Raw genomic sequence first — 19,506 nt, forward strand, 5'->3', positions numbered from 1 at the left:
TCCATTTAGGTTTCTCTTCAGGGTGAGGTAAACAAGGCAAGATGGCTGCTGCAACAATGTGAATGAAACTCTGCCTGTTTTTTATGTGCCTTGCAGGTAGAACTTAAATCACACTCTTGTAATTGCCATCTTCTGTTTTTTTACCATACCCTGCAGATGCCTGGATTCATTGCTTAGCAGTAGAAAGTAATAAATGCTACTTAACAGCCGTGGTGGTGCAGTGGTTAGAATGCAGTAGTGCAGGCTAATTCTGCTGACTGCCAGCAGTTCGATCCTCTCCAGTTCAAGGTTGACTCAGCCTTCCATCCTTCCAAGGTTGGTAAAATGAGGAGCTAAGTTGTTGGAGGTAATATGCTGACTCTGTAAACCGCTTAGCGAGGGCTGTGAAGCACTGTGAAGTGGTATGTAAGTCTAGGTGCTATTGCTAGTAAAAGCATTGAGGCCCTAGCAACTCTTAAGAAAGATTCTAAGGGACTGCACCTTACTGAAACATTGTTTGACACATCTGATTTCATTAATTATCATCTGCCGAACTTATAATCCTTAACAAAAACCTTTTGAGCACTACCTGGCCTGAAAAAAAGTATCTAACAACTTGTTGTCACACTTACAACCATCATAGCATCCCAACAGCCATGGGATCAAAATTTGGGCACTTGGCAACTGGCATGTATTTTACAACGGTTGCAGCATCACATGATTGCCATTTCTGACCTTCTGGCAAGCAAACTCAATGGGGTAAGCTGGATTTGCTTAACAACCATGTGATACCTTTAACAATTGCAGTGGTTCCTTAACAACCATGGCAAAAAAGGTCATAAAATTGGGCATCGCTTGCTTAACAACCACCTTGGAAATTCTGACCCCAGCTGTAATCACAAGTTGAGGATTAGCTGTATATTTAGGCATTGTTGAATTTGCAGGTTTTCTTTTCCCCTTGTTGGTACATTATCCACTGTTGCAGTCTGATTAAGGTGAGTGAGATGCATGTTTTAATTAATTATAGGTGGTTCTGCTCAAGAGCACCAAGTATCAAAAAAGTCAAGATTGTGGGCACAACCATATGATAAAGATAAACTTTTTATGCATGCATCAACTGGCCTTCAAAAGGGGTGGGGTTTTAATCATAGCCATGATTAGTATCTGCACTTTATCTATCTTGAATGTTCTGGCTTTGCTCTAAATGAGATGAACCCAATGGGCAGGAGAATCAATTTGCTGCTTATTAAAGCCCATGAGTGTTGATTGATTATAAAGCTGGCATCATCACCATCACCCTCATAACCTTTTTTTCTTTTTAAATGCTCAAGATTATTTTCCATTAGCTTCCATTTGGTATGAAACTCTGTCGGAGGCTGACTTGCAAAAGCACAGTGTATTTTCTGTCTAGTTATAATATCTGTGCAAGGTGGTCAAATTAGTTTGCATATTTATTAAAGTTGTAATGTCATAGTGTCTTTCAATTCATTTTGGTTTTAATTACTTCCAAAGTGTTTCTAGTATATTTGCACTTTTAATGCGTATTTAATTTTCAAGCAAGGTGTGAAGTCACCAAAGGAAGCTAGACAGAGGTGTCGTTTTAAGACTATAGGCAACCATATAATGATGTGATACTAGCGTGGCCACGGCTCAAAAATCTCTGAGTCTTGAAAATAAGAGAACTATAAAACGAGCATTCAGTTTAGCTTCACTTAATCAGATCAGTGGGGAGGTCTCGGATTTCCAGCCAGGAAAAGGCAGTTCAGGTCACTATGGATGTTTTGACCCAGATACCTACATGTTGTGAAGATGAAATGAAATATATTCTGTCTTGAGAAAAATGGGGTATAAATTTAACCTGTATATTTTTCATAATTCCTAAGGCAGTCTTCTTCAGCTGGGTGTTCTATAAGTCATGCCTAGCAAGCCACAGGCACTGGTTCCACTGGCTTGGAATTATGGGTGTTGTAATCCAATAAATGGTGGTTGCAGCTGCATGTCGCTTGCGCAAGTAGAGCTGTGTGCACAGGCTTGCCAGCCACAATCCCTTCTCCCCACTCCCGCTGGCCCACAAAGCTAGAAAGGTTGGGGAACTCTGTCCTAGGCCACCCTTTAAGAAACACTCCTCTTGTCCAACCCTGTGCAGAAGCTCACCATTTCAGCCTCCCCTATTTATGGCCATCCAGGTTCCAGCTAAATATCTCCCCTGAAGGAGAGTCTACCATTTCCTACAAGACTCTGCTAATTGTTGGACAGTGGTGATGATTTAGGGAGCCAGTCTAGTATAACGGTGGAGGCATCAGGCTAAAAACCGGGAGACGCTGAGTTCTAGTCCTACCTTAGGCATAAAGCCATCTGAGTAAACTTGAGCCAGTGACTTTCTTTCAGCCCTAGGAAGGAGGCAATAGCAAACTGTTTGCGAAAAACCTTGCCCAAAAAACCCTGCGGGGACTTGTCCAGACTGTCTCCAAGAATCAGACACGATTGAATGGGATAAATAAAAAGCAGTGATTTATTGGTTGGATGCTTCTTCCAGATTTTTTTTTTTCCAAATACCCTCTTCCACATTTTAGCCATATAGCATGGCTTCATGGAACCTAAACTGATGTCTACCAGCCAAGTTTTTTTTAAACTAGTTGACAGAATATTCATTTTCCAGAGTTCCAGAGCAGTTGAAACAGGGAATGGTATGGGGATTAATCAGATCTGGTAGTCAAAAGGTAAGACGTATTTGAAATAAAGATTTCAAGAGGCTGGATAAACTCTAATTACTGAAGAAACAGGCTTTGCCTAAGAGGCATCCTTACTGTGGATGGGGATGTAATTTGAAAGAATACTGTAATCCTCCTTATGTGTACACATAATCTTCCTTATGGGTACAAATGCTACGTAGGGAGTTTGACCAAGGCTGAGGTTTGCTCCTTGGCCTGTCCAGACCCAAAAGAAGTGCAATACTACATACCTTTATGGTCAGCCACCTTGAAATGACTCACTGAGCCATGGAAGTTGGTTTTATATGCATGCCGTACAATGGAAGATGTATGCTACCTACTTACCAACAGAGCTTTGGGCAGTATATGGAATTAAAATCTTATTAAAATATAAAGCTCTGAAATACATAAAATACAAACATAAGATGCATAGATGGCGCAGTTAAGTAACTCAATTCAGCCCTTAAACGTTGAGACAAATAAAAACATTTTCAATGGGTGCCTAAAATGTAGCCAAGTCTGTACTGTCTTGATTTCCGGGAGGAAAGGTATTGCAAGGTGTGTGTATCACAACAAAAATCATCCTCTCGTGGCTAATGTCAAAGGAGTATCTAAAGCAGTGTTTCTCAACCTCAGCACGGTCAGCAAAGGTATGTTACAATATGACATATGACAACATTGTTGTTTCCATCTGATGAGTGACATGATGTATGTGGTTTCTGAGAATTTTGTACACCGATCTATACAAGTTTTATCAATGAAAAGCCCTTCTCTTTCCCAGGATTTAATTCAAATAATATCAAATATAGGATTAGATTGCAGGTCTCAAAAAAGCTACACACAACAGACACCACCATATAAATACCACACAGAGAATACCCCAAAGCACACACACTGCTAGAAAGAAGTTCCTTGAGGATTGGCTCCAGCACTAGTCCAAAAGCTTGGAAGACTTAAACTTTTGGTCCTGTTTAGGATTAGATTCATGGGAGTTCATACACTGTATGTGTATGAAGATTTTCTTTAGTACTTTTCTTAATCAGAGTGTGCTTGAAATGGGCAGCAACAGTTGTGTTCCTACCAAGCCTTTTTTCTTATTTTCAAATTCAGCAGGGTTTTCCAGCATGTAAGATTATGTAAGTGGGCGAAAACTGTGCAGTAAGCTTGTTTTATTGTTTTGACTCTCTTGGAATTTTCTAAACATATGCCCGCATTTGGTCGATTCCTTTTTTTTACTATTCCTTCCTTTAAATCTACTATGCGGATAGGCACTACCATGGACCCAAGTAGGTAACTAACTAAGTTTATCATGGTCTTGGACCAGCATAAATCGTGAATCTTTCCCATCTTTTCCCGACCCAGCTTGGAGAAAGGCTGAGTGAAATTATATTTGCAGAATTCAATTACCCAGAATTTGCCTTGTGCTCAAAAGGTAAAAGTGTTTTAAGGCAAATAATAACCTTGCTTCATAGTTTAAATAATGGTGTTATGTCCTTATTCTTGACCTCTTGTCCTTTTCCCTTGCATTTCCTGATATACCTTCAACAAAATTGTATGGTGCAGAGAGTCCAAGCTGATGCTATTGGGTGGTGCTCTTTGGGGCAAGGATTCCTGTATTATCCTTAAGAGACACTGGATCCCTTTGAAATTACTTTCTCTTAATACATTCTATCCAGGCAGAAAGAGAGCAGACTCGATTTGCTTGCCGGGAGCTATCCAATCAAGAGGTTTTGGCCCGCATACAGGAGGTAGTGAGTGCCCGCTTTCAAGCCATTGAGCAGGAGTTTAAAAACGCAGATATCACAAGAACGAATCTGGTATCTAAAGAGGTGTTCAGAGATATCTGCAATCGACGGTTCTTGCTGCTAACTGACGAACAGGTGAGCAAAGTGGGAATTCCTTAGGACTCCTTTCCTCTGTCTCTGAGAGAAAAATACTCATCTAGGAAATACTGATATGGCCATGCCAAGTTATTTGTGTTACCTGGCCTAAAGTCAGTGGTGGGATTCAGCCGGTTCACACCAGTTCAGCAGAACCGGTAGCTAATTTTTTGTTGCCCAGGCCCAGAATGGACTTCCGGAAGCGGCATCCACACAGAGAACCAAGCGGTTGTTCACATATTTGAATTCCACCACTGCCTAAAGAGGGACGCGGTGGCTCAGTGGGTTAGGACGCTGAGCTTGTCGATCAGAAGGTCAGCAGTTTGGCGGGTCGAATGCCGAGTGCCGTGTAACAGAGTGAGTGCCTGTTACTCGTCCCAGCTTCTGCCCACCTAGCAGTTCGAAAGCACATAAAAATGCAAGTAGAAAAATAGGGACCACTACGGTGGGAAGGTAACAGCGTTCCGTGTGCCTTTGGCATCTAGTCATGCCGGCCACATGACCACGGAGACGTCCTCGGATAAGCTCTGGCTCTTTGGCTTTGAAACGGAGATGAGCACCGGCCCCTAGAGTTGGAAACGACTAGCACGCATGTGCGGGGGAACCTTTACCTTTACCTTTACTGCCTAAAGTATAAATAATGCATTAGATCACTGATCTTTCTTCCCCTTTTTCAATGCCTATGAGAATCTCTTTTATGCAACTGAATACAGAAGTGATAAGTGGAAATGTTATAACATAGGTGTACATTCTTTCATATTCAAAACAAAAAAATGTTCTCTTACTTAAAAGCAATAGCCTGTTTAACCCCTTTTGAGCAAAACTACTTGATTCTTTTTTATATGCATTTTTATTAAAAGTTTTTTATATGCATTTTTATTAAAAGTTTTTTTAATAAAAGAACATAAAAATCAACACAACCTAGTAAATAGTAAAAAAAATAGCAAATGTACTGAAAGAAAAAAATAAATAGAAAAAAGCTTCCAATTTCCTTTGCAGCAAATTAAGTACAATTACTTACTCTATGATTACACAAAAAGGCCACTTTTTTTCTATTTTCCAGATTTATTTATTTTTTGTAATCATTGAAATCACAGATCATAAGTGCACTTTCCCCCCTGTTTCATGAACAAAACCCGATTCTTGATTCTTGAGCTTATTGATGTAAGGAGCATCTGACCCAGAGAAGATGTATTTCGTGTGGGTCTATTATCAATCACTACTTTTAGTCCCCTGATTCCAAGTAGGCTAAGATGCTGTTACCTTCGCATATCTCCGGCCAAGAATGACACAATGAGAGAATCACAACTGGTCCTAAGATGTGCCGGAAATATAATCCACTTTAAGCCCAGTGGAAGCTGACAAGAAGGAAGCGAGAGCAGGAAATGGACAGAAGTTCTTCAGGAAACCTTCTTTGTTAATAGGTCCAGGATCCCAGTGCAAAAAAACAGCTCTTTTTTTGTTTCATGTTAATCCTGGCACCCTGTGTGAAAATTATAACTGGAACCCAATTAAACAGGATTCAACTAGTCTTAAATATACCAAGAACTCAAAAAAAATATCTGCAACTGATTGAGGCCAAGTCCCCAGTTCCTCTACTTTTGTTGAAGCTTCTTAGGAACTACTGTACCTTTTGCTGGATATGTATGGAGGTTTCCACTTCATCCCTTCTATTACACTGTTGATAGATTTCCCAGGCTGGCAACCTTCAAATGATAGCTAACCTGGAACTCAAAGCAATGATAATGCTCAGCTGATGCTTGAGAAAACATTTTGAAGCCCTCTTAAGTAGTGCAGTGTGCTTTGCTTTGTATAATTTATAATATGGCAGACGTGTGTCCAATGGGGGAAAGTTAAAAGGAAATTCAAAATGTACTTGAGGTCTTTGATGTTTTCCTGCAACTTGCCACATGCAAATCAAAGCCTTAGAGGTGATGAAGTTTTCTCCAAGGTCTAATTCTGTGGCATGTCAGGAAGTTGAGCAAAGTGTGTGTACGGGTGTATGCATGAGAGTGCATGCACATTAAAGAAAAACAAAAATTAACTTGCCTGTTCAAACCCCAGAACAAATCATTAACCCATCGTAGAGTATATACAGTATTAGAAATACAAGCCATTGAAATTGGCACTGAATTTCCATGTGTGCATATCCACAGTGATGACTTAATATCTTGATCCTAGGCTTTCCTGCACTGATCCAGCATTTCACTTGTTCAGACAGTCCATCCAAGAACCAAAACAAAGGAACAACCAAATTTTTTATTCCATTCCTGGATCCAACCCAAGCCCCATTTTCTCCTCTTTCTCTTTCCCAAAGTCTCTTAAAGAAGAATCAGATTAGAGTAGACCAGTAAAAGATGAAAGGATTTTCTGCAGATACATGCTGTCTCGCTTCCAGAATTTAAAATAAAGCAGCAAGAACAAAACTGGTCTTCAAACAGAGGGTCAAGTCTCAAAAGCAGCAAGGCAATCTTAGGACAAATATTGGAGTAGCAGCAAGATGCATTCCAAAAACTGAGCAAATTAGGAGCTGGGAAAAGAGGAAGTGGCAGTATGGCCAGCCTGAACTCACTTCCAACAATCTTATACTGGCAGATATTCAGGTTACTTGTCCAGAAAGATGGCTTAAGAACAAACCTCAACTCTGAGGTGAAGTTTTAGTTTGCAATGATATGTCCTTTTCTCTTAAAAGCCTTCAAGGTTGGGATCTTGGGGGTTTCAATCACTGACCCAATTCACTGAATCCTCAGGCAACTTCCCAGCAGAGCTTCTCTTGTAGGCCCTTTATAGATTCTTGGAGGGACTTCCTCGTTCTTGGGTTAAAAAATCCCTCAAGGAACAACAAAGATATTATGTGCTTTTTCCCCCCTAGCTGTCATATTATCATTAGATATTCATATTGCCTCAGAGTTTTAGGCCTCAAGACCATCTTGCTATTTCTTTGTAAAGGACATATCCTTGCAACAGAATCTCCATCTTTTTGCCAACCTGCTGCTGAGACAGGTTAAAGCTGCATCCAAGTGGAAAAATAGGGCTTTGTATTGGAAAATATAATGCAACCTCCCGAGTGAAAATTCTGATTTACCCAAAGGTGAACCCTTAAGGAGGTCAGCAGCTGGTAGAACTCCCATTGGCTCACTGTAGGATCGCTCCCAAGGCTCTTCTTTTTACTCTATCCCATTTTTAGACTGTGCGTCCTATAGGAGCATCCTCTCCAAACATCAAGATGGCCTCTGCAACTACATAACTGATGCAAGTAGAAAGGGGATAGGATTCACATATACCAGCCAGAGAAGTGCTTCAGTCACACATTTGCAGCTGCCATCGTGTCCTCTTTAACCATACTCTATGGACACCCTTCAACTGAAGATGAATTTCCTTCATCACAGATTGTTGGGGGAACCTTGTTTTTTTGTCCTGTGTCATCTGGTTGAGAAATTAATCTTTGCTTGACTCATCTATCATATGCCAAATGCCTGATTTCATATATGCTAATAGATCTCTTTCTGTGTGCTTAGTTCGAAAATCTCTGGAACACAGTACCTCTTGACCTGAGTGGGAAATTGAAATATTCTGGATTTTTGAGGAAGTTCAGCTCTGAAGGAGGAGGAATGTCTGATACGACCAATGTAGAGAATCCCAGCAAACCAGTCTTGGCTGCTGAACCTGAATCACGTATTCCTTTACGACCCAAAACAGCAACTCATCCTCAATCCCCAAAGAAGGTGAGTATATCATGTCCTTCTTCTGATCTGGAAATGAGACTAAAACATTTGCTTTCTTCTTTGGCAGTTTGGATGCTATCAAAGAGCCATGGTGGCACAGTGGTTAGAATGCAGTATTGCAGTGTAATTCTGCTGACTGTCAGCAGTTCGATCCTGACTGGCTCAAGGTTGACTCAGCCTTTCATCCTTCTGAGGTGGTAAAATGAGGACCCAGATTGTTGGGGGCAATAGGCTGACTGTGTAAACCGCTTAGAGAGGGCTGTAAAGCACTGTGAAGCGGTATATAAGTCTAAGTGCTATTGTTATTGCTGCCTTCCTTTCTTGAGGTTTTAAGGTGTGATTCACAACTGAGATAGCAGCCAGCAAAGACTTGAGAGATTTTATGTCAGGACTTCAGAAATAGTGAAGTCACATCTCCTTTGAATAGATTTTGATTCCTAGTGATTTCTTGGACACAGCCATGCAATTTTCTTGGTAACCATGTGACTCCAGATTGCTTCTTATGTTTCCTGTTTTGTTTAGCTTTTTTACTATCCAGTTTACACAGCAGTCCAGGTTCCTGTCGGGGTGGTCTCCCATCCAAATATTTGCTAAGTCCAGCCTTGCTTAGCACTGGAAAAAAAATAACAACTGGTCCTCACATTTATGACTGTTGTAGTGTGCCCGCAATCACATGATTGCCATTTGCATGCTTCACAACCACCTCTGACAAGTAGGGTTAATGGGGAAGCAGGCAGTAAAATTGCAAGCGATGTCTCACTTAATGACTGCAGCAATTCACTGAACAATGGAAGTGTCATAACACTGTTGTGGTCATGTTAAATTTCAAGTAACAACTATGTTGCTTGGTGTGAGGGGTGCTGATCCCAGTTATGGTGGCTAAGTTCAGTCTACCTGTAGTCATTGGGATTTTCAAATAGAAAGAAAATGTCTAATCACTATCCTTAATTTTATTCTGCCACAGTTTTAGAAAGCAATTACGGTACATTTCATTTCCCTTGAACCCTGAATGGCAAGCTGAGACGTTTGTCCTCTCTTTAGGTCCCAGCTGCCGGCAGGCCTTACACGGCCAGTGTTCCCACTCCACCTATTCTGAATTGCCAGCCAATTGAAAGTAAAATTCGGAAAAATGTTCAACACTGTTGGAAAGAAATCCTGAAAGAATGTAGAGAGAAGGATGTGGAGCGCTCAGGAGAAATCTCAGTAGAGGATATTTTAGGTTGGTTGTCTTTTTTTTTTTAAAAAAAATCTTATTTAGAATTTGAAAGCGGCGTCAGGCATTCTCACCAAAAGGCTGCTATCAGGGACATTCGCAGATTGTAGTCCAAAAAGTCAAGTTCGTGCCTTGCACATTAAAAACAAAACAAAAACACAGATAAAGCTTCAGTCCCACTGCCCTGGCTGGATCTTGACTTTTTTGACCATCCCAAGCTGCTATATCTATTAGGCTGCTCCCCCCCCATCACCCCAGTGTTCACCCCAGTTTATTTCCCTTTACCTAGGCAGCTGGGCACCAGCCACACCCACTGTCAGTTTCCAAAAATGCATGCATCCGTCTGGGACCATGTGCAATCTTGGAAATAAGCAAAGTTCTTTAATTCTCTTTTAATTAAAAGTGTTTTTAATTAAAATTAGATATGGCACGGAGATTAATGGGCACCAAAGGAGTGGTGTGTTGGTTCTACTCCTCATAATGCTGCAGCCTCCTGAGTTCCTTGATTGAGCAATTATTCCACTTAAAAGCAGGCTTGGAATTTTAACAGAGATATATATCACTCTTTTTGCTACTGTCAATCTTCCTACCATGCCGCTCACTGAATCCTACCCAGAGAAGCAAAAGAAATAGGTTTTTTTTTTAAAAAAAAATTGCTATCATTTTGAGTGCATCAGGTATAGCCTAATTTTTAAACCTATCCTAAATTTCCCTGTGGCTGATAATCCTGATTCTTTTTAGCCTAGTTCAGCTCTTCTCCAGGTGGTTGTCTTTTCTTGTGAAATCAGACCAATATCATCTCCAGGGATAAGAAAGACGCATGGTTACTACCAGCATCAGATCCAGTTGACCTCCATCTGTCTGTCTCTGGAAAGTATGATCAATACAGTCTGTGAACACCAGACCAGTTCCTCTTGACCATATCAAACAAAAATGATTGGATTTCTCCCCCAAGGTGGCTTCCATGTTCTTTTTCATCCACACAACTGCAAGTAACACAGTTCACACATACAAATGAGTTGTAGTGCACTGATCTATACTTAGGTATCCCTTCATAATTCCTGAAATATTTCCATGAGTGTCTGCAAGGTGTGGTCAAAAAAGTCAGAATGGCAACTGTGATATTGAGATCAAAGCTCCACTTTTTATGTGCATTACACACACACACACACACACACACACACAGAGAGAGAGAGAGAGAGAGAGAGAGAGAGAGAGAGAGAGAGAGAGAGAGATATTTGACTGCAAAACTGTGGCCACCCTTGGCTTTTTTGTTCACAACCTACAGACATACCCAATTCAGGAAGTCACCTGCCAACTATCTAATGTAGATAGTCCAAATTAAGGATGTATTTGGGTGTTATGGTTGATTAATATTCTAATCCTCAATACCCGTGTTTCTCAACCTTGCCAACTTTAAGATGTATGGACCTCAACTCCCAGGAATCCTAGGAGTTGAACTCCACACACCTTAAAGCTGCTGAAGTAGTGTAGTATAGCATCTAGAAGTAGTGTCACTTCTAGATGCAGGTTTGAATCAGATCAGTTGGTTTCATCTTGCAACCTTGGCTCCTACAGGTATAATAGAGAAATTTCATTTGAATTTAACCAAAGAAGAAATTCAGCAGCTCATAACAAAATACGATTTTAAGAGTGTAGGCAAGTTTGCATACTGTGACTTCCTTCAAAGCTGTGTGCTGCTGTTTAAACAACAAGAAGTGTCTCCTCTGCAGAGACTTCTGATCCAAAACTCACGAGTCCAGGTAAGTGCTCCTTGGTGAAAGGGGGAGCTTCTATGCTAAAAGGGGTGCGTGGGGTGGTTGTCATCCCTAGTTACACATCTTTCATCTCCACAAGTAGTACAGCTGTTCCAATACTCACAGAAGCCAGACCCAGTCCTGATTGCAATGTAGGAAATACATCCACAGTAGAAGAATTACTGTATAACTGAAGAACTGAAATGGACCCACGTGGGCACAGAACCCATACATCCACACAAATGCCATGTGTGCGAACATGCAATTACTTGTGGTTTAGAAAAACACCTGCCTTTCAATAAAATGTGTTAGTTGGAAAAGATGTGACCAGACAGCTTATGACCTTTTGTCAGCATTCACTAATCCAGCTCTCTTCCTACAAGGACCTTGTTTTAATATATCCGAAGTACATCTTTGTCTATTCCACTGTTTTCCCGACCTTAGCAACTTGAAGGCGGGTGGACGGGGATTGGGCATGCTGGCTGGGGAATTCTGGGAAGTTTCAAGTCCACCCATCTTCAAACTGCTATGTTTGAAGAACACTGATCTATCCAGTGAAAGGGGATCAGTCACTGACTTTTCCACCTCTCCGCTAGAACATCCCTGGACCACAGTCTCCCACCTTCCTCAATGCAATGATGAGGATACAACCCCAGATCCTACACTGCTGGCGGCCAATGAGGCGGACATTTAAGTTCTACGATGAAAATGGGACTGGCCTTCTCAGCATCCAAGATTTCCGACAGGTAAGTTTGTTTATTGCTAAAACTGTCCGTTGAGCAGAGTTGATGACTTTCATAGGCACATCCATGTAGTTACCATGGGAATCATATGGGATGGTGCTCATCATCTTCTGCGGCTGTTTTGCCCAGACTAGCCTACAGCCCTGGCATTCACTGCTGTCTTCCACGTGGGTACTATTCAGGCCCAGACCTGCTTCGCTTAACACCTGGCTCTCACCTGCTGAAACTAAATGCCAATTTTAACACTTCCCCTTGTGTTTATGCTTTAGCCACCAAGTGAACCAGGCATTGAAGGAAAGTGCCCTTACAATGTACACATTAGTTGCAAGATTTGAGCAGTGGGTTGTAAAAACACCATTCCAATGAAAGCTTTTCCTCCCAAGGAGAGGGTGGTGGTGGGTTGTTTTTTTTTGTTTGGGTGGCATTTGAAGTTATATTTTATGTAAGCTTGTACAAAGGCACTAATATCTCACAGTTGTCTTGATATTTAAGTGCTTACTCTGATTGGTTTCTTGGTTTAATGGGAGGGTTTAATTAGATGTTTAAAAACTACAATTTACTTTGTTATAGCTGGGTCACACCAACCACATGAGGGACATCGGGACCAATTTATGGCGTAAATATGCAAAGACAAAGGCTCCCTCAAGTCAAGTCCCGCTCCCGTGTCTTCGTACATTTTCTTGACAAGAATGTGAAAATAGTTTTCCGTTGTCTTTTCTGATACGAAAAGGTTGAGATAAACAAAATAAAAGTATAAGAACCGGCTCCTGTAACTTTCACAGCTAGAAGTAACTCATCCAAATCTCATTTTTAAAAAAAACCTGCCTTCATTCAATAACTGTTGGTCATCCTACACAGCTCTTATTTTCTTTGTTTTTGACTTGGTTTGTATCTTCTGCTAAGGGCAGAGGGGCGTGTTAATTACACAAACATCTCTATTTGTTACTAAATAATTATTTCAGTTTAACGTTGGTGGGATTTAAGGAAAATAGAGGGAAGCTACTACTTAATTTCTCTACCCCATGTTTGTGTCTTTAATCATTGTGAAGGTTGGTCTCCATAGCAATTGGAAGGGGGAGGGGGAGGGTCTTCCTAGAAGCCGCCTCAGTTTCTCTCTGCCTCATTAGCAGTTTAAATCATCTTTTTTTTAATTGAAAAGTTTTACAATACATTTTAAGCATAAACTCCTTCCCTCCCCCTCCCCCCCAACTTCCCCTCCCTCCCCCTCCCCCCCAAAACTTTCCCTCCCTCCCCCTCCCCCCCACTTCCCAGAGCTGAATACAGACTATTGCCTCTAACAAACTTGAGCTAAAATATGCTAACCATCTATAAATACACTTTAAATCCTATCACACTTTAACTCCACTTAAACATAACTAAATAATAATACATCTTATAATTCTAATACTCATTCATATGCTAAATGAAAGCACTTTCAATCATCTTAACAGACGTTGCCCAGCACAATGTTTTTTTTAAAATAGTCCAGGATTAAACTGGACCATGTTATTTAAATACTACAGGTAGTCCTCAGTTTGTGACTGTTCACTTAGCGACTCTTTGAAGTTATGATGGGCCCTGAAAAAGCTACTTACCACTTGCATTTAAAGTTTTGATGCCTCCCCCGCCCCATAGTCCCATGACAGCATTTTAGGTGTTCAGCAACCAGCTGCTATTAGCGGTGTCCCACGGTATGTGACTGTGATTTGCAACATTTTTACTAAAAAACCAGCATTTACTTCTAGTTTCCAGCAAAAAAAAAAATGCCCCATAGTGAACAATGGGTTTGCTAAACAACCATGGCATTCGCTTTCTTAACAACTGGCTGCAAAAATAAATAATAAAATAGGGCACGGCCATATGATGACCTGCTTAACAACTGTCACAACTTATGACAGTAATAGCAGGCTCAATTTTTATTTATTTATTTTATTTTAATTCCATTTATATCCCGCCCTTCTCCGAAGACTCAGGGCGGCTTACAAGCTTAGCAGTAGCCTTCATTCTATGTATATGCCTGCTTATTAGGGCTTTCACACACACACACACCCCAAGCGGCATTATTACAAAGTCAGCTTAATTGCCCCCAACAATCTGGGTCCTACGACATACAGTCGTATGTCGGGGACTGAGTTTATTTTAAACAAAAAAAAAATATGCCTGTCTTAATGTAGCAGTATAGATTCCTCCTTGGGAAAATGGAGGTGGATTTGGGATCCAAAAATGGAAATTATGGCTTGCAGTGTTTGAAACACCTGCCTGGGATGTGTATGGCTGACAAATCCTGGCCATTGCTGTCTTAGCCATGTTTTTGTTTAAGAACTCGTATCATTTCCAAGGAAAGTCCATTTTAATCTATCATTGAGACATGGGTTGTCAGAGCTAATCGAATTGTGATACCCCGTGTTGGCTGAATTCCCAAATTAGCTGGCATTCTTGACGAACTCTGATCAGAATAGCAACCAATACAGCCAAGTTGCCCCCTGGGAGGAAATAATGTCAAATATTCTGGGGTTTGAATTGAATGAGGTGGTTGCGCTTAAACAAATAGTGCTCTACTTTGGTTCTCTGCTACAAAATTTTCTGGATGGTACATAATTATAGATTAGATCTATGCCCCATTTCTATCTCTTCTGCAGGTGCTACGAAAATATGGAATCAATCTCTCGGAAGAGGAATTTTTTCACATCTTGGAATATTATGACAAAAGCTTAACTTCCAAAATCTCCTACAATGAATTCCTCAGAGCATTCCTGCAATAAGGAAAAAGAAAGAGGACAAAGGGAAATCACCCTTCAACTTGAAGAATCATTAGCAAGATTTATTAATTTTGAAGTTAATAAAACCATATAAATTCAGCCTCTTAGTAAACACTTCATCAGCAATCTTCGAAAGCTGATAATATAGAAACTAGTAATGTCTGGTGAAGCCAGTCTTCTCTAGGTTGGGGCTATTAATTCTCTCAAAATCCACTTAACTGTGAAAACAGAAAACAATTACAGTGACAGTTCCAAGACCCATACACACAATTAAGGGATTATTAAGAACAGGAACTTGTAATTTAGATTTTAAAAGCCACCCTACTCCATTTTATTTGCTTCAGTTTTCTAAATGGATTACATTTAATACAGTATCCTCCATTATATAGAAATTGGATACCTCAGAATGCAGCAGAAGTGGTAGCTTTGCATAAGCCTGTGGAAATTGTCTATGCATAAATTTTGATCCCAGTTTTGATGTGTCAAGTTTGTTAAAAATGGGCCCGGCATAATTAAAAAGCCCTTTTGTATCCAAATGACATTTCCAGAGCTGGAATAGCACATTCCCTTGGGGGATGCAAGTCTGTGTGTCTGCCTCACATCAGCTTGAATTAATTTGTATGCAATTGGTGGCCAACTGAAACTTTTCCTCCACCCGTTTTTCCCCCCATGCTTCCCCATCTTTCTCCACTAGAGATGTCCACAGGGACATCAAATAGTGAAAAAAAGTTAAGTGTGGGACCACCAAAATTCTGTGTTTTTAATACACAGATGTACATCAAAGCCAATTGGAGTTTCAATCCCATTATTGGGGCTGCCATCTTCACTTTTTGACATATGCTAATGACACCAAGGCCTTTGGCTGTTTCCCACTATGTGGCAAATGCAGGGATTGAACCGCAGCTTGTGGAGGGTGGGAGCATTCAACAATTGCATAGTCCCAGTATAAAATGTCCTTTCTTCCGGTTGACCGGAAGAAACTGACATTTTATACTGGGACTATGCAACTGACAACTGACAACTGACCCTCTGGTCATCCCTTTTTATACTCCCCATCAACCATTCAGTTGTGTCCAACCTTTGGCCACTCTATGAATCAGTACTGTCCATTGCCGCCTCCTTCAGGTCTGCCATGATTATCCTGGTGTCATCCTTTATAGTGTCCAGCCAACAGATACTAGGGTGACCCCTGCTCCTTCTTCCACTGATGACTCCTAGCATGATTGACTTTTTGAATAAGTCAGCTTGTAGATATGACCAAAGTATGGCTTCCCCTGTTTGGCAATCTTACCTTCAAGTGATATTTTTTGGGGGGAAGTTTGGTCTAGGACTTCTTTCTTATTTTTGCAGTCTATCGCCTCCAGCACCACAGTTCAAAGGTGTCCGCTCTTCTCCTATCTGCCTTCTTCAGAGTCCCAGGTTTTGCAGTCATAAGTAGCAATTGGGAAAATTGTTGCATTAACTAATCTGCATTTGGTTATGAGGCTGATGACTTTACTCTTCTAGATGTTATTCATGCTGCATATTGCAGTTCTTCCAAGTGCTATATGCCAGGGACCCCGTTCAGAACTGGGCCACACAAGGGCGGGCAAAAGCATGAGTGCACAGCTCCACTTGCATGAGTGGTGGATGTGCACGCTTGTCTGCAAAGCTCCATTTATGCGAGTGGCATATGCCCGCCACTTGTGCAAATAGAACTGCGCTTGCAAACGTGTTTACTTGCTGCTTGCACAGAACCATCTCCTCCCCCCCTCCCCCATCACCACCACTGCCACCGCTGGTCTGCAAAGCCACAAAGTTTGGGGACCATAGCTATACACCTTCTGATCTTAGGCTGCAGGCACTAATTTTAGTACCCAGGAAGATGAATTTCTTTACCGTTTCAATGGTCTCATTGTTGATCTGCACTCTCACCTGTGTGTTCTCTGCAGTTGTCATTATCTTTGTTTTCTTGATGTTAAGGTGCAGTTGAAATTTTTCACTTTCACCTTTGACTTTCAGGATCAGCCACTCCAAATCCTCCCTTTGTTTCTGTGAGCAATGTTGTATCATTTGCATGCCAGAGGTTGTTAATATTCAACCTACCAATGATTTTTACCCCAATGGTAGATTCTCCAACTGTGCATTTCTTATAACTATTTCTGTGCATATGTTGAACAGCATAGGTGACAGGATGCAACCTTGCCAAGTGTCTTTTCCAATTCTGAACCATTTTGTGTCTTCATATGCCATTCTTACAGTGGTTGCCTGATCAGAGTACAATGACTAAATGAGCTGGATGCGGTGTGGTGATATTCCCAGTTCTTTGAGGCAGCTTCAGAGTTTGTCATGGTCAAACAGTTGAAGGCTTCTCTGTGGTCAATGAAGCACATGCAGAGATCTTTTTGGTATTCCTTTGCTTTTTCCATCATCCAGCCTAGATTGGCAATATGACCACGCAGGCCTCTTTCTTTCTGAAATCCTCCTTGTACATTAGGCAGTTCTCTGTTCGCGGTTGGGTTGAAATGTTGCTGGATTATCTTTAAGGGAATTTTACTCGTGTGGTATTTAGGCTATGGTCCAGTAATTGGAACAGTCTTTTTTTGGTATTGGGATAAATATTGAGTGTCCACACTACCTCTGCCTACAGAAAGTCTGTTTCATTTCTGGTAGGTCAGCTTCCCATCTTATGGCTTGGCCTTGTTCTTCGTTTGTGTAAAGTTGTTCTGCATATTACTGTATTCTTTCTCTGATTGATTGTTGGTCATGCAATTCCTTCCCATCACATCCTCTGACCATCTAGCCTTTCTTGCCATAAAGGGGTTTCTGGTCTTCTTCACATAATTGAAACACTCATATATGACCAGTCATGGCTGCTTCCTCTAGTTTCTTACATTGCTCGTCCTAGTACTTTATCTTTTCTTGCTTCTCTCTGGAACTTTAATGTTCCACCTTTCCTCCCTGTCACCAATGACTTTTGCTTTCCTTCTTGCTTCTGCTGTCTTTATTGCAGCTTCTGATATTCAGCTGGCTAATTCCTTTGGCTTTTTGTATGTAATATATTCTTGGGCTACTTCAGTGATGGTTGTTTTCATTTCCCCCCATAGCTCATCTGCTTGCCTTTCTATAATATTGAGCAGTTCAAATCTGTTCTTAACTTCAACTGCAGATGCTGAGGGAAACTTCTCGATGTCAAATTTTTGAATCCCAGGTGGTGGTTTATTTTATTTATTTATTTATTTATTTAGATTTATATACCGCCCTTTCCCGAAGGACTCAGGGCGGTTTACAGGATATTTAAAAGAAAATCAATACAAAAGTTAAAACAAATTTAAAAAGATTAAATGAAACCCTGAGAAAAAATAAAAACCCAGTTAAAATTAAAATTAAAAAATTCTCATCCTGGGCCAGAGAGCTCGGCGGAATGAACGGAGGTCGGGGGCAGTCCTAAGCTCCGCGGGCAGCTGGTTCCAAGGGGCAGGCGCAGCCACTGAGAAGGCCCTACCCCTGGGTGTTACCCGCCGGCAATCTTTAACCAACGGCACCCTGAGAAGACCCTCCCTGTGGGAGCGCACTGGACGAAGGGAACTTGATGCTGGCAGCAGGTGTTCCCTCAAATATCCCGGACCCTCGCCATTTAGGGCTTTATAGGTCATCACCAGCACCTTGAATCTCACCTGAAGGGCAACCGGAAGCCAATGCAGCTCGTGGAGTAGAGGTGTTACATGGGAGTATCGGGAAACCCCCATCACAACTCACGCGGCCGCATTCTGCACCAGCTGAAGCCTCCGGGTGGTCCTCAAGGGCAGCCCCATGTAGAGAGCGTTGCAGTAGTCTAAACAGGAGGTCACGAGCGCATGAGTGACTGTGCGTAGGGCATCTCGGTCCAGGTAGGGTCGCAACTGGCGCACCAGGCGAACCTGGGCAAAAGCCCCCCTGGTCACGGCTCCTATATGATCTTCAAAATTGAGCCGCGAATCCAGGAGGACGCCCAAGTTGCGAGCCCTATCAACGGGAGGTAACACCTCACCCCCCATCGTTAGAGATGGAATAGTCTGGTTGACCCAAGATGCCGGTATGCACAGCCACTCAGTCTTGGCAGGATTGAGACGAAGCCTGTTTCTCCCCATCCAGACCCGGACCGCTTCCAGGCAATGGGACATCACGGCGAGGGCATCGCTGGGTTAGTTTGGGGTGGAGAAAAAAAGTTGGGTATCATCAGCGTACTGATGATACCCCACCCCAAAACCACGAATGATCTCGCCCAGCGGCTTCATATAGATGTTGAACAGGAGGGGTGAGAGAACCGACCCCTGAGGAACTCCACAAATGATAGGCCTCGGGGCGGACCTCTGCCCTCCCGTCAACACCGACTGCGAGCGGCCCAGGAGATAGGAGGAGAACCACTGCAAAACAGTGCCTCCCACTCCCAACCCCCTGAGACACCGCAGTAGGATACCATGGTCGATGGTATCGAAAGCCACTGAGAGATCTAATAGGACTAGGACAGAGGAACAACCCATCCCGAGCCCGCCAGAGATCATTTGAACATTTCCTAGGCAGCTAACAGTTCATGGTCCGACCCACATTTTTTTTTTACCAGGGAATGTTTTCACGGTGAGGATGGAACTTTTCCACTTCTTTTGACATAATATGTGGTCAATTTGGATTCGATGTTCCCCATCTGGTGAAGTCCAAGTATATAATCGCCTCTTCTATTGTTCAAACCACATGTTCTTTTTGCTTAGCTGTTGCTCGTG

At 41.8% G+C, this 19,506-nt stretch overlaps 1 protein-coding gene across 1 annotated transcript in view; it reads left to right on the forward strand.

Annotated features, from left to right (window-relative positions):
* EFCAB6 (EF-hand calcium binding domain 6) overlaps positions 1-14,824 on the forward strand; it is a gene marked incomplete at its 5' end in the record, with an annotated part of 134,053 nt that extends 119,229 nt beyond the window's left edge. Inside the window, 6 exons of the mRNA XM_081331367.1 lie at positions 4,367-4,570; positions 8,089-8,295; positions 9,337-9,514; positions 11,087-11,271; positions 11,862-12,011; positions 14,648-14,824. Coding sequence (XP_081187493.1) covers positions 4,367-4,570; positions 8,089-8,295; positions 9,337-9,514; positions 11,087-11,271; positions 11,862-12,011; positions 14,648-14,770 — 1,047 coding nt within the window. The 3' untranslated portion in view covers positions 14,771-14,824. The remainder of the gene's footprint in view (positions 1-4,366; positions 4,571-8,088; positions 8,296-9,336; positions 9,515-11,086; positions 11,272-11,861; positions 12,012-14,647) is intronic.
* Between the last annotated feature and the right edge of the window lie 4,682 nt (positions 14,825-19,506).

This window comes from Vipera berus (genome assembly GCF_964194415.1).
Source record: "Vipera berus genome assembly, chromosome: 6".
Taxonomy (NCBI): Eukaryota; Metazoa; Chordata; class Lepidosauria; order Squamata; family Viperidae; genus Vipera; species Vipera berus.